This window comes from Anabrus simplex, chromosome 2 (genome assembly GCF_040414725.1).
Source record: "Anabrus simplex isolate iqAnaSimp1 chromosome 2, ASM4041472v1, whole genome shotgun sequence".
Lineage (NCBI taxonomy): Eukaryota > Metazoa > Arthropoda > Insecta > Orthoptera > Tettigoniidae > Anabrus > Anabrus simplex.
This window is the reverse complement of record NC_090266.1, coordinates 805923349-805939811: the sequence shown is the minus strand read 5'-3', so window position 1 is coordinate 805939811 and position 16463 is coordinate 805923349. Positions and strand designations below refer to the sequence as shown.

At 38.8% G+C, this 16463-nt stretch overlaps 1 protein-coding gene across 1 annotated transcript in view; it reads left to right on the top strand.

Annotated features, from left to right (window-relative positions):
- The first annotated feature begins 4518 nt into the window (after positions 1 to 4518).
- CenB1A (Centaurin beta 1A) overlaps positions 4519 to 16463 on the top strand; it is a 316525-nt gene continuing 304580 nt past the window's right edge. The window contains exon 1 of the mRNA XM_067141489.2: positions 4519 to 4707. Within this exon, the coding sequence (XP_066997590.2) occupies positions 4646 to 4707 (62 nt within the window). The 5' untranslated portion in view covers positions 4519 to 4645. The remainder of the gene's footprint in view (positions 4708 to 16463) is intronic.

Below are 16463 nucleotides of genomic sequence, written 5' to 3'. Positions count from 1 at the left end.
TTTCCCAATTTAACACCAGGATAATGCTGGGGCTGTACCTTAATTAAGGCCATGACCGCTTCCTTCAATCTCCTAGCCCTTCCCTATCCCATCGTCGCCGTAAGACTTATCTGAGTCGGTGCGACGTAGAGCAGATTGTAAACAATAGAACAACAGTATTAACAGATATGAAATTCTCGTACACTCAAACAGGACGGTCCGCATTTTCAAATAATATCATAAATTTCACAATTGGACTCTATAGCCATATCATTCCATTTCTACTCCTTGCCCTAACGAAGACTCCACTAAGACAATTATCTGGAAATTTTGTACTAATTCCACAATTTCTCTATTCACCAACTTCCCCACTAACCCCTCAACGTTTAGCACCCCTATCGACGTATATAGTTATTTATTTTATCCTCCCCCTTTCTGCTTATGTGTTTCTCCACTGCCTGTCTTGCTTCTCGCAATTTTTCCTTGTGAGCCCTCCTCAGCCCTATCATCTTCCTTGTCTTTCTTGTCCCCTCCCTCCTTCCCATTCTTTGAGCCGGATCCTTTCTACCCCCATAAATATTTCAGACTTATCGATCTTCCCTTATTCATCGCTTGCCTTTTCACCACACTCCTATCTGTATTCCCTTTCATATAGGACGCTGGATCACTTCCCTGTCTAATTATGTCTCTCCCTTCCACTTCACCTCCTATCCTCTCCTCACTCTGGTCCTCTTGTGTCTCTCTTCTCGTTTCATGTTTCATTAACACCTGTACTGCTTTGACTCACCAAAGTGTCTGCATTCACCACCAGCTGACTGCTGACACTGCCGTCTCTTCTCTCTCCTCTATCTCCGCTGTTGACGTCTTGTGTTCGGTCGCTGCTACTCCCCTGTTTCCCGCCCATTTCCAGCTTCTGCAGTCTCTCCGGGTCCAAGTCCACGACCATTTTCTGTCTGCTGTCAGCAGACGCTTCCCTACTATCTTCGCTCGTAAACCTTATGCTCTCGTCTTCCAAAGATATAGGTATCCTCTTTAAAGGAGTTCAACTCCTTCTTCACTTCTTTTCAACTCCCACACTTAAGTTGATTTTCCGAAAACAAACAATACGTGTTCCTTTATTTTTAAAGGAGAATCCAAATATCAATATTAACGTCAGTAACCGCTTCAAATGTTGAGATAGAAGTATCCTCATAAGAAGAAATGAACTTCTTCTTCACTTCTTTTCACTAATTTCCCCCACCCCTACCCTTCTTAAGTGGACTTCCCGGAAACAAATCTACGTGTTACTTAGTTTTGAAAGGAGATTCCAGATACCAATGATCACGTCTGTAACCTATTAAGTTTATGAGATATACTCATTTTAAATATTCACCCGTTTTTTCAATTCTTTTCACTCCCTTAAGTGGACTTTCTGAAAATAAAAGATAGGTGTTTCTTTATTTTTAAATAAGATTCCAGGTGCCAAATTTCGCGTTTGTAACTTCTTCAGTTTTTGAGATATATGAATCCTCATATAAATAATTAAACTCCTTCACTTCTTTTCAACCACCTCCCCCATTAAATAGAAATCTGAAAACAACAGTACGTTGTAACGGTTCAAATCCCGTTACAAGATGATATCTATTATATTAATTATTATCGTTTCCGAATTATTATTATTATTATTATTATTATTATTATTATTATTATTATTATTATTATTATTATTATTATTATTATTATTATTATTATTATTCAATTCAATTCTGTAATGATTATCACTTGCTTGATTGTAGTCAGTTTGATATATATGTGTGTGTTTAGATTAGCATTGCGACATGTACAGTAAGAGTTGCTGTATGATATCAGATGTGGATGTGTTGTGTGAAATAATTTGTGACATTGCAATATTGTGCAATACTGCTAGCGTAACTGCCAAGTCATCGCTCTGTCATTGTGTGCATTTAGCGATGAGCTCATTTTATGGAAACATCTTGAATGCCCCAGGCAAAGAGTTGGAGCCGGGTGGGAGTAATGTAATAGTTATTTTTGGAGATTGTGTAGGTGTCTCAGCTAAAGGCTATGTATACTTGAACCAGCGTCTTATAGCTTCAGTCAAATGGATGGAGAGGCCTCAGTCGGTCGGTTAGTTGGAGTCATATGGATGGAGAGGCCTCCGTCGGTCAGTTAGTTGCCTTGAAGTCAGTGAAATACAGAGCCTTGCTATACGGAGTACCACTGAGATGATAGTAGTCAGTCATCTGGATGGAGAAGCAGCAGTTACATGGATACTTAGTCGCCAGTCACTATATGGATTAAATGTTCGGAGTGTGAATCTAATTTCAAGCCACGCTATATCTCGTCAGTGAAACAAAAATTATACACCACCAAATTAGGCTTGATACACCTACAGTAGACACCAACTCAAAGGAATACGTCGTAATTACACTCAAAATGTTGAAGGTACAGTCAAGTGAACCAGTGAGTGATACATTTCTTGTACAATTTTTAAATGTCCGGTCAAGAGGATTTCAAATTTAATGCCTAGTTTCTTTCAGTTGTAATGTCATACTTTTATATTCTCATCTGTTTTATCGCAGCCAGTCTTACTATTTTTTATCGAAATAATTTAAAGAATATATTTTGTTCTATTAAATTAATTTATCGTTTTATTTCAATGGTAGAATTAGATAACCTCAAATTTAATGGCGAAACTGAACGCCAATATCCTTTTCCCAGATCCTAAATTGGAAGTTGTCAAAAGTAAGCTTATCACCCCACACCCTAGAGATATTCAACAGACTCATTCTATTATTGCTGCACTGAGTTGTACCTGGCGCCCATCAAATATTGTATGTAATCAGGTAAGAACTAAGTGTGAGTACAAGGCCCGACAATTGAGTATTTTATCTAATGAATATTAATTTTCATATTTTTCATTTTAATGCTATTTGATTTCGTATTTTAAGTGTGTGTGTGTGTGTGTGTGTGTGTGAATATAGTGGAAAAGATACAACGTGCTTCTTTATTTTAAATAAGATTTCAGATACCAGTTTTCACGACTGTAACATCTTCAGTCTTTGAGATATAATTATCCTCAAGAGTTCAACTCCTTCTTCACTTCTTTTCTCTCCACCCTTTAAGTGGATTTTCCGAAAACAGAAATACAGACCTTTTTATGTTTAAAGGAGATTTCAAATACAATTTTCACGTCTTATATGTGTTACGTTTTTGTGATATAAGTATCCTCATAAAAATAATTCGACCCCCTTTTCCGTATTTTTATCCCCCCCCATGAATTTTGCGAAAATAATCAAATACGTGTTCCTTTATTTTTTTATGGAGGTTCCAAATACCAATTTTCACATATGTAACATATTCAGTTTTTGATATATAAGTATCCCCATTAAAGGAATCAACCCCTCTTTCAATCTTTTCACCTTTCTCCGCCCCGTTAAGTGTATTTCCCGAAAAAATAGACGTGTTTCTTTATTTCCAAACGACATTCCAAATATCAATTTTAACGTCAATGAGATGTTCAGTTTTTGATATATACTCTTTTAAAAATTCACCCATTTTCACTCTCTTCACTCCCTCTTAAGTGGATTTTCCGAAAACAAAAAAATACGCCTTTCTTTATATTTGAAAGAGATTCCATGTACCAATTTTTGCGTCTGTAACATCTTCAGTTTTTGAGATATGAGTATCCTCTTACAAATTATTCAATCCCCTTTTTCACTTATTTTTACCCCCATACGTGGATTTTTCTAAAAAAAAAAAACGTATTTCTTTATTTTTAAAGGAGAGTCCAAATACCAATATTTACATATGTAACATATTCAGTTTTTGAGATGTAAGTATCCCCATTTAAAGGATTCAACCCCTCTTTCAGGTTTTTCACCTCTTTTCGTCCCGTTAAGTGGATTTTCCGAAAAAATAGACGTGTTTGTTTATTTTTAAAGGAGATTCCAAATACAATTTTTTACGTCTATAATATGTTCAGTTTTTGATATATACTCGTATAAAAATACACCCCTTTTTCACTCTTTTCATTCCCACAGTAAGTGGGTTTTCCGAAAACAAAAAAAAAAAATAGGTACGTGTTTCGTTATATTTAAAAGAGACTCCATGTACCAATTTTTACGTCTGTAATATCTTCAGTTTTTGAGATATAAGTATCCTCTTAAAATTATTCAACACCCTTTTCACTAATTTTACCCCTATAAGTGGATTTTTCGAAAATAAAAATGTACGCGTTTCTTTATTGTTAAAGGAGACGCCATATACCAATTTTCACATCTTTAAACTGTTAGGTTTTTGAATTATAGATAAAATCATTTTAAAATTTCACCCCATTTTTAGCCTCTTAGCAACGTAATATCCAAAAATCCTCTCTTGGTGAGCACCCACACTTTAATATAAATGTCTCCTCAAAATTTAATTTCTTTCTGTTTAAGAGTACAGTAGGTATTGCAACGGACCACAATCCATTTAACCTCATCGTTTGACGTGTCATACCATCTGTTGGTGAATGAGGGTACTTCTCCTATCATGGATGATTGTTTTGGTGTGCAGAAGTGATTCATAGGTTGAAGTGGAAGTGTGTCATTAAATCTTCTCCTGTTTTTTTAATGACAGGAGGTCATGTATTTTGTTTGAGTCTTAGGCTATCTCATGCAGTGAATGCATGATCATCATGGAACCAATTATAGAATTTGAAGAATGTCTGCGAGATTCTCCGAAGTTTAGGTAAGGAACTGGACGTTGGGTTAGGTCTGGGTGACAGAATTAATTTTAATATTCTTAAGGGATTTTGCGCATCGTGTTGTTTCTGCATGTGTTGTTTCTAAGTTTTCAAATAATAATAAGTCCTTTAAATGGTTAAACGTGTAAGCTGCATTGGTGTCTGTCCATCGAAATCGTAATTTTGACAGCGTTTGACATTTGAACTGTATTGGTGTGATTCTTCCTTATAGTTACATTTATTTTTTACTTTTAGGTATGCAGTTGGTTGTAGGTTGACGTTTATACATTTCCTTAATATTTCATTTAGTTGTCATGGGATTGTATGCTATAGTTTATTGTAATTAAAGGTAGGAAACTTCAGATATTTTTTCTTTAATTAACTCTTCGTAGGTTATGAATTCCCATATTCTTGTACGATTTTGATAGAAAATAGAGTTTATGCATTAAGAGAAGAAGTATTCTCTGAACCAGATCAGTATTAACCTCCAGATATATTAATGGCAGAAATTATTTGTGGGTATTTGACCCTAGTGACCTGTTACATAAAATGAGATCAAGTGCAGATTAATTTCTCTTTCATCCGTTTATTTGTTGATATTATGAAGTATAATAATTTCGTGTGGCTATTTCTAGCCGGGTGCAACCCTTGTAAGGCAGTCCATCCAATGAGGGTGGGCGGCATCTGCCATGTGTAGGTAATTGCGTGTTATTGTGGTGGAGGGTAGTGTTTAGTGTGGTGTTGGGCCAGAACAAGCACCCAGCCCCCGAGCCATTAGAATTAACAAATGAAGATTAAAAACCCCGACCCGGCCGGGAATCGAACCGGGACACTCTGAACCGAAAGCCAGTCGGCCTAAACTCTTGTCCCTTTCAGGCACACCCCCAATGGGGGTGAGCTGCATGTACCATTTCAGTAACATACCAGCCCTCCTGTCATTCTTAAATTTCTGGCAGTACTGGGAATCGAACCCGGGTACCCGAAGGACGGCAGCTACTAACACTAACCGTTACGCTACGGAGGCGGACATTCTGAAGTAGGTCTATAGAGACAAGATTACATGCTGTTATTAAGTCATGAACAGGGAGATTATGATGTTTGGGATGTACCATAGCATACCAACCGATCATGGTGGAAATAAAATAAAAATATCGTACTCCTTTAAAGGTTGTCAGTAGTTACTGCAGATGCTTAATCATTAGATTGCATGCAAAAAGCCAGAATTCAATTACAAATCTCTCCGCATTGGAGTGAAGGCGTGTGACGCGATTGATGGTAATTCATCTGTCAGATGGAGACGTTAAGCCATGAACAGACCCCTTGGTGTTATTCGTCAGGAGTAGCCTACAGGCTGACACTGGGTTCTTCTCTCTCCCTACCTCATTACCAGACACGCAGGTCGCCCATTGGATTCAAATAAAAAGACCTGCATCAGGTGAGCCGAACAGGTCCTCGGGCATTGCCATAACTAAAAGCCATATGCTAAGTAAATAAATTAATTAAATAAATAAATCAATCTTAATATCGGTCAAAATATTTGATACCTTTGGTATTCTAAGCTGGCTCCGTGGTGTAGCATGCCTGCCTCTTACCCGGAGACCCCGGGTTCACTTCCTGGCCAGGTCAAAAGAGAGGAATCATCGTACTGACCACACAACATCTTGTAATCTGCAAGCCTTCAGGCTGAGGAGCGGCTGCTTGGTAGGGCAAGGTACTTCAGGGCTGTTAAGCCATATAGTTTAGTTTAGTTTAGTTTAGTTCTGGTATTCTGACCAGAATCTTCCAGATTTGTGAACAGGGGGGTTCAGTTTCATAGTAGTCCTACAAATTATTTTCTCTTTAAGATAACAGAGATGAATAATAATATAACTTCCATAATATTAAAATAAGCAAAATACAAGTGTTCAAATAGTATTTTTTTAATCATCATATGTTGTTAGACAAGTTGAAAGGAAAGAGTGTGAGGGATTGTTTCAAGGAACATGTTGCACAAGGACTAAATGAAAAGGCTGAAGGAAACACATTAGAGGAAGAGTGGGTAGTCATGAAAAATGAAGTCAGTAGATCTGCTGAAGAAAGATAACTAAGAATCGGTGGATAACTCAGGAGATACTAGACCTGATTGATGAACGACGAAAATACAAGAATGCAAAAAATGAAGAAGGCAAAAAAGAATACAAGCGATTAAAGAATGAAGTAGATAGAAAGTGCAAGGTAGCTAGGGAAGAATGGCTGTGGAAGGAGAAGTGCAAGGATGTCCAAGGGTGTATGGTCCTAAGAAAGGAAAATGCATACAGGAAAATCAAGGAAACTTTTGGCGAAAGGAAATCTAGGTGTATGAATATTAAGAGCTCAGATGGAATGCCACTTCTAGGGAAAGAAGACAAAGCAGAACAATGGCAGGAACATATCCGACAGTTGTTGATTTGGTTCTGGATCAAGAAGAAGCTGTTGATGGTGATGAAATGGGAGACCCAGTTTTGAGGTCAGAGTTTGACAGAGCTGTGAGAGACCTAAATAGGAACAAGGCACCTGGAATTGATGACATTCCGTCTGAATTACTGACTGCCTTAGGAGAAACCAGCATGGCAAGGTTATTCCATTTAGTGTGTAAGATGTATCTGATTTTCGGCAGAATGTTGTTATACCTATCCCCAAGAAAGCCAGTGCTGACAAGTGTGATAACTACCGCACCATTAGTTTAGTATCACAGGTCTGCAAAATTTTAACACGTATTATTTACAGAAGAATGGAAAGACAAGTTGAAGCTGAGTTGGGAGATCAGTTTGGCTTCAGAAGAAATGTAGGAATACGTGAAGCAATCCTGACTTTACGCCTGATCTTAGAGAATTGAATTAGGAAGGACAAGCCCACGTATATGACGTTTGTAGATCTAGAAAAAGCATTCGATAATGTTGATTGGAGCAAGCTATTTAAGATTCTGAAGGTGACTGGGATCAGATATCAAGAACAAAGAATTATCTATAATCTGTATAAAAATCAGTCTGCAGTGATGGGAATCGAGGACATTGAAAAAGAAGCAGCAATCCAGAAAGGAGTGAGGCAACGCTGCAGTTTGTCCCCTCCTCCTTTTCAATGTTTATATAGAACAGGTAGTAAAGGAAATGAAAGAGGAATTAGGAGAGTGAATCACAATCCAAACCTTGAGATTTGCCAATGATATTATTTTATATGAGACTGCAGAAGATGACGAGAAGTTGCTGAATGGTATGGGCGAAGTCTTGGGTAAGGAGTACATGATGAAAATAAATAAGTTTGAAACAGAAGTAATGGAGTGCAGTGTAATGAAGGCAGGCGATGCAGGAAGTATTAGATTAGGAAATGATGTCTTAAAGGAAGTAGATGAATATTGTTACTTGGATAGTAAAATAACTAACGATGGCAGAAGTAAAGAGGACATAAAATGCAGACTAGCACAAGCAAGGAAGAGCTTTCTTAAGAAAAGAAATTTGCTCACTTCAAACATTGATACAGGAATTAGAAAAATGTTTCTGGAGACTTTTATCTGGAGCGTGGCATTGTATGGAAGTGAAACATGGGCGATAACTGGTTCAGAAAGAAGAGAATAGAAGCTTTTGAAATGTGGTGTTACAGAAGAATACTGAAGGTGAGATGGATAGATCGAATAACAAATGAAGAGATACTGAATCGAATTGGTGAAAGGAGATCGATTTGGCTAAATTTGCCAAGAAGAAGTGATAGAATGTTAGGACACATCTTAAGACACCCAGGACTTGTTCAGTTGTTTTTTGAAGGAAGTGTAAGAACAGTAGGGGTAGACCAAGGTATGAATATGACAAGCAGATTAGAGCAGATGTAGGATTCAATAGTTACATAGAAATGAAGATGTTAGCACAGTTTAGGGTGGCATGGAGAGCTGCATCAAACCAGTCTATGGACTGATGACTCAACCAACAACTTCTTGTTAGTTTTTACCATTAATGTATGTGTTCTGCATTGGTGTTTTCTTTTTTCTTTCTTCATTCTAATACAAGATTCTTTCAGTCATTAATTATTCGTTTGAAGTGTAAAGACTGGTTACGGTGTTACTGATGCATGCAATGTGAGGTATTTATGTAGTTTGCCAACTGGTCATGAACTATTTTTGAACATTTATCAAACTTTTGAAATTTACTAGTAATAGTTTTATAGGATAACCACTGTTAAATATTGTTTATAATAGGAATATGCTGGTGATGTCTTAGTGTGATGTTAAACCATTAGGGAATAAAAAGTTCAAAATATTGGATACCTTCGGAACTCATTACGATTGTGGTGTATAAAGAGTCTCTCTCTTCTGCAGATGTACTTGGGTAATGCTAACTGTGATTCACACCTAGCAGCTCAGATGTGCTGCTGAATCCTGTTAGAGGGCTGATGACCTTAGATGTTTGGCCCCTTTAAACAACAAGTATCATCATCGTTATCATAATTGAATCCTGATAGTACTGGTTATTGTGACTGATTTCTGCCTCCCTTCTTCCATCTAATTATCAATGTATAATTTTGTGGAGTTCAGATTTGTTCAGATGATTGCGATTTTCCATAATTATCAACTTGTAGTAAATTTTAATTATTATTTTTCTCAGTGTAATGCATGTATATTAGTGTTTTATTTATGACTAAACCGAGCTCAATAGCTGCAGTTGCTTAAGTGCGGCCAGTATCCAGTATTCGGGAGATAGTAGGTTCGAACCCCACTGTCGGCAGCCCTGAAAATGGTTTTCCGTGGTTTCCCATTTTCACACCAGGCAAATGCTGGGGCTGTACCTTAATTAAGGCCACGGCCGCTTCCTTCCCACTCCTAGCCCTTTCCTGTCCCATCGTCGCCGTAAGACCTATCTGTGTCGGTGCGACGTAAAACAACTAGCAAAAAAATATATATATTTATGAGTAGAACTACAGTCTTAAGTGGCTAATTTTTATGTATTAAAAGAAATGATGCTATTTAATTAATATTGATCAATGAACATTTATTCTGCTTCCCATAAGAATATTGATTGATAACTAAATAAGTGTACTAACTTGGTTGGAATCCTTACAGAGATTATGTGAAGGTATTCATTCATTTGTTTGAACCTTCCTGCAGCATGTGCAGGTTGCTGTGATAACAAAGAGTACCTGAAGTTACTATAGAAAATGACATATTTAGAAATCATATTACCGGGCGAGTTGGCCATGCGGTTAGGGGCGCGTGGCTGTGAGCTTGCATCTGGGAGATAGTGGATTCGAATCCCACTGTCAGCAGCCCTGAAGATGGTTTTCCGTGGTTTCCCATTTTCACACCAGGCAAATGCTGGGGCTGTACCTTACTTAAGGCCACGGCCGCTTCCAACTCCTAGGCGTTTCCTATCCCATCGTCACCATCTGTGTCGGTGCGACGTAAAGCCACTAGCAAAAAAATATCATATTTTAACAAAATCTGGCTTTGTCATGAATATTATTTTATAATAAGGAGTTGAAGCATATATTTATATTTTAGGTCATTTTTTGGCACTTGTTCTATATGCTGTACGTACATTTTACATTATAAGCAAATTTTTTGAATGCTAGAGATCTATCAAATTCATATTCATGTTACGTTGAAAGGTAGTGTGGGTGTAAAGTTTATTTGTACACATCCTTACGCAAAAACTGAGTGGACTCTTGTATAACTCGTACCCTGCTATGGTCTCTAAATACCGTAATTACTTACTTAATTCCTTAAACTCCTGTTGAGGAGCATAAGGCCGAGACAAGGTTTTGCTGTCTGGTACTGTGATGTGCCATGTGTTTCAGCTTTCCCCATGCATACTCAAGCTTCTCACTCTCTATCTCCACTGATCTCCTCCATGTCATCTCAGGTCTTCCTCTCCTCTTCTGCCCTTGGCAATTCCACTCAAGGGCTTGTTTTGCTATGCTGTCATCAGGTCTGTGCAGTGTATGGCCAATCCACCGTCACTTTATTTTCTTAATCTGCTGTTAAAAAGGTAATTGGTGCGTTCTCTTCCACAGTTCCTCATTTGACACCACTTCTGGCCAGTATATTTCCAGGATGTTTCTTAGACATTTGTTTTAAGTGCGGCCAGTATCCAGTATTCGGGAGATAGTAGGTTCGAATCCCACTGTCGACAGTCCTGAAAATGGTTTTCCGTAGTTTCCCATTTTCATACCAGGCAAATGCTGGGGCTGTACCTTAATTAAGGCCACGGCCGCTTCCTTCCCACTCCTAGCCCTTCCCTGTCCCATTGTCGCCATAAGACCTATCTCTGTCGGTGCAACGTAAAAAAAAAGTTTGTTCACAAATGTCTGAATCTTCCGTTTCAAAGATTTGGTCACTTTCCATGTTTCACACGCATAAAGCAGCACAGAGTTAATGTTGCTATTGAAGATTCACAGCTTTGTTCTCGTACTGAGTTCTTTAGACCTGCATATGGGACGGAAGGTTGCGAACGCACCCTTAGCTTTGTTCAAATGGCTGGCCACATCTTCAACTCCCCCTCCTAATGCTTCCTAGGTAGCAAAAGCTAATCACTTTCTCTAGAATATGCCCATCCAATTGCAACAGTGTGTTATTTCGGTTTGTATTTCCTTTGTCTTCCTAATGTTAATCCGAAGTCCAACTTCCTGTGCCTCAGTTTCCAGGTCTTTAAGCTTAATATCCATATCTTTACAACTATGAGCAAGTAATAATAGGTCGTCGGCAAAATCCAAATCTTCCTGTCGTTGAGTAAGGTTCCACTGGATTCCCAATCGTCGATTCATTGCACTTCTCATGACAGTATCAACAGTCATAAGAAACAGTATGGGTGAAAGTAGAAATCCTTGTTTCACACCAGTCTTAACTTCAATCGGTTCCGTTAAACGTCCTTTATGTTCCACCTGGCATGTATACTTATCATACAGGCACTTAATCGGGCTGTTGATCTTCTTGGGAATGCTGAAGATCTTCATTGCTCTCCAGATCTTAGCCTTAAAAATGCTGTCAAAGACCTTCTCAAATACAATAAAGAGCAAATACAAAGATGGCTGGTATTCTGCTGATTGCTCTGTAATTATCTGTAAGGTATTTATCTGATCGGCATAGGAGTGGCCTTCTAGGAACCCAGCCTGCTCTTTTCTCAGCTTACTGTCCACATACAGTTCAGTGTTCTCCCTAATATCTGAGTCATTAGGTGTTCCAAATTAAAATATAACTACTGTAAAACTGTTTATTTAATTTATAAATGATCGTTATTTTCAGCATAATTGCATCAATTTCATCGAAGTTTCAATGTTTAGCTTGATTATTACGTAGTGTAGTGCGCGAGCGGTGTCTGTATTAGCGTGGTATCACAAGCGAGCACTCGATTCCGCCCGATGTCACTAACCCGTATGGCACTCTACAGCAACTGAGTGGTAAGCCCCGGTGTTCATTAATATTATTAATGTCCTGAGGGGACTAATTGAAATTTTATCATATTCACTTTTTTTTTTTTTTACTTAATATTCCCCATCCAGCTACTCATTCCTGCCACCCAGCTTACGAAAATTTCTGGGGAGAACACTGCAGTTTGATCCTGTCGAGAATGACTCGTGAAAGGACCTTGCTGGGCACAGAGAGCAGTGTGATACCATGCCAGTTGTTGCAAACTGACAGGTCCTCCTCTCTTAAGAAGTTTGATCAGCATCCCTTTGTTCCATTCTTCTGGGAAAGACTCCTTTTCCCAGATAGCAGAAATCAGTGGAAGCAGTAAATCTGCAGATATGTCTGGATTTGTTTTGAGAGCTTCAGGCATGACATTATCCAGTCCTGGAGCTTTGCCATTCTTTAAGTGTTTGATGGCTTTTCAATCAATCAATACTGATCTGCATTTAGGGCAGTCGCCCAGGTGGCAGATTCCCTATCTGTTGCTTTCCTAGCCTTTTCCGAAATGATTTCAAAGAAATTGGAAATTTATTGAACATCTCCCTTGGTAAGTTATTCCAATCCCTAACTCCCCTTCCTATAAATGAATATTTGCCCCAGTTTGTCCTCTTGAATTCCAACTTTATCTTCATATTGTGATCTTTCCTACTTTTATAAACGCCATTCAAACCTATTCGTCTATTAATGTCATTCCACGCCATCTCTCTGCTGACAGCTCGGAACATACCACTTAGTCGAGCAGCTCTTCTTCTTTCTCTCAATTCTTCCCAACCCAAACATTGCAACATTTTTGTAACGCTACTCTTTTGTCGGAAATCACACAGAACAAATCGAGCTGCTTTTCTTTGGATTTTTTCCAGTTCTTGAATCAGGTAATCCTGGTGAGGGTCCCATACACTGGAACCATACTCTAGTTGGGGTCTTACCAGAGACTTATATGCACTCTCCTTTACATCCTTACTACAACCCCTAAACACCCTCATAACCATGTGTAGAGATCGGTACCCTTTATTTACAATCCCATTTATGTGATTACCCCAGTGAAGATCTTTCCTTATATTAACACCTAGATACTTACAATGATCCCCAAAAGGAACTTTCACCCCATCAACGCAGTAATTAAAACTGAGAGGACTTTTCCTATTTGTGAAACTCACAACCTGACTTTTAGCCCCGTTTATCAACATACCATTGCCTGCTGTCCATCTCACAACATTTTCGAGGTCACGTTGCAGTTGCTCACAATCTTGTAACTTATTTATCACTCTATAGAGAATAACATCATCCGCAAAAAGCCTTACCTCCGATTCCACTCCTTTACTCATATCATTTATATATATAAGAAAACATAAAGGTCCGATAACACTGCCCTGAGGAACTCCCCTCTCAACTGTTACAGGGTCAGACAAAGCTTCACCTACTCTAACTCTCTGAGTTCTATTTTCTAGAAATATAGCAACCCATTCAGTCACGCTTTTGTCTAGTCCAATTGCACTCATTTTTGCCAGTAGTCTCCCATGATCCACCCTATCAAATGCTTTAGACATGTCAATCGCGATACAGTCCATTTGACCTCCATAATCCAAGATATCTGCTATATCTTGCTGGAATCCTACAAGTTGAGCTTCAGTGGAATAACCTTTCCTAAAACCGAATTGCCTTCTATCGAACCAGTTATTAATTTCACAAACATGTCTAATATAATCAGAAAGAATGCCTTCCCAAAGCTTACATACAATGCATGTCAAACTTACTGGCCTGTAATTTTTAGCTTTATGTCTATCACCCTTTCCTTTATACACAGGGGCTACTATAGCAACCCTCCATTCATCTGGTATAGCTCCTTCGACCAAACAATAATCAAATAAGTACTTCAGATATGGTACTACATTCCAACCCATTGTCTTTAGTATATCCCCAGAAATCTGATCAATTCCAGCCGCTTTTCTAGTTTTCAACTTTTGTATCTTATTGTAAATGTCATTGTTATCATATGTAAATTTTATTACTTCTTTGGCCTTAGTCTCTTCCTCTATCTCGACATTATCCTTGTAACCAACAATCTTTACATACTGCTGACTGAATACTTCTGCCTTTTGAAGATCCTCACATACACACTCCCCTTGTTCATTAATTATTCCTGGAATGTCCTTCTTGGAACCTGTTTCTGTCTTAAAATACCTATACATACCCTTCCATTTTTCACTAAAATTTGTATGACTGCCAATTATGCTTGCCATCATGTTATCCTATTACTATTACTTTTACTATTTCTTGTTTTCTTTGTGACTGACTGCTGATCCTTTGGTCTTCTGGTATCTCTTCATTCTCCTGTTCTGGTTCCTCAGTTTGTTCTGTAATCCGGTTCAGGACTTTTGTAAAATACTCTCTCCATCTCTTCATCTGCTCTTCCTCGGAGGTAAGAAAGTTGCCATCTTTATTCTTAATTGACTTACTACCATCAAATTTCTTGTTGGCTAATTGTCTTGTGATGGTATAGACAGTTCTTATAACTCCTACTTCCGCTGCATGCTCTGCTTCTGTGGCTAGCTTATTAATAAACGTCCTTTTATCCCTGCGAAAGCAACGCGTAACTGATTAATTGATGGCAGCATATTCCTTGTGGGTCCTCTCTTTATCATCTCGTGTACTGGCAGCATTTTGCTTCGTTTTACCGATTCTTCTCTCTTCAATTAAGTTCCAAGTGTGTTGTGAAACCCATACAGGTCTTCCTTTCTGTTTTACTCCAAATACCACTTCACAGGTTGAGTTGAACGCTTCTTTAGCCTTAGTCCAAAGTTGGTCAATATCCTTGATCTTTTCCTGCTCTAGTTTGCCCAGCTCTTCGTACCGATTGCAAAGTTATATTAAGAACTCTTCTTTGCTGGTAGTCTCATTCAGCCTGCTGGTGTTGTATTTCACTCTACCATATTGACCTGATCGTCCCGCTGATGCTATCTTAATGCATACAGTTGCTGTGAGTAAATGGTGGTCACTACAAACGTCTGCTCCTCTTCTATTTCTCACATCGAGTAGAGAGGTGTGCAAATTCCTTTTCATGGCAAAATGGTCAATCTGGTTTTCAGTCTTACGATCTGGTGAGACCCAGGTTACCTTCTGGCATTCTCTGTATGGGAAAATTGTACCACCAATAAACAATCCAAACATACCACACAGATTGATGAATCGTTCTCCATGATCATTTTGGGTTCCTGTACCATGCCTTCCCATAATTTGCTCCAGGCCTTTGTTAGCACTTCCAGTTTTTGCATTTAAGTCTCCCATTACCATAACAAAATCTCTTTTCCATATACTTCGTAAAGTTTCATGGAGCTTACTATAAAACTCTCTTCTCTTCTTCAGCATCTCTGTCGGTACATAACATTGTACTAAGGTAACAAGTCTTGCTCTAGATGAAAATGGCGTGGTGATTATCCATTTAGAAATACGATGCCACTCTAACAAACTCTTCTTTGCTGTGCTACTCAATAGTAGGGCAACCCCCTCAGCATGGTTGTTATCCTCTCTTCCTGAATACAACAGAGTACTTCCATTCCTAGTTTTTATTTCTCCAAAATCTGTCCATCTCGTCTCACTAAGACTGGAAATTGTCAGTCGATACCGCATCATTTCTCTTGACACTTCTTCAAGCTTCCCAGTCTGCCACATGGTCTGAATGTTCCAAAATCCCATTCGAGTGTCATTTTTCATAGCAAATGTCACATCTTTTGAATCAGTCCGGCTATTTCTTATTGAGCTCAATAGCTGCAGTCGCTTAAGTGTGGCCAGTATCCAGTATTCAGGAGATAGTGGGTTCGAACCCCGCTGTGGGCAGCCTGAAGATGGTTTTCTGTGGTTTCCCATTTTCACACCAGGCAAATGTTGGGGCTGTACCTTAATAAAGGCCACGGCCGCTTCCTTCCCACTCCTAGACCTTTCCTGTCCCATCGTCACCATAAGAGCTATCTGTGTCGGTGCGACGTTAAACAACTTGTAAAAAAAACTTGGCTATTTCTAGTTTCGGTTTCTTTGATGAGGTTTATTCGGGTTAGCACGAGTTATCGGCCCAAGCACCCTAGGCTGGTGGAGGGGGTGAGGGGTGCCCCTTTCTGCTTCTAGGCATGTGGGAGTTTTCTGTTTGGGTTCTCTCCCTTAGCCTTTAGGGATCCCTCCCCTTCCCCACAAGGCAGTGGTTGCTAATCCTATTTACACCAGAAAGCTGGGTTGCCTCTTCTGCTAGTTCCACCATTCCAAAAACTCTTCTTTCCACCTTCACTGCCATTGAGTACTTCAGCAGAGTTAACCAGAGCCCCGTTAGCCGTCGCTTTTCAGGGATCCTGGCCTTTACAGCTA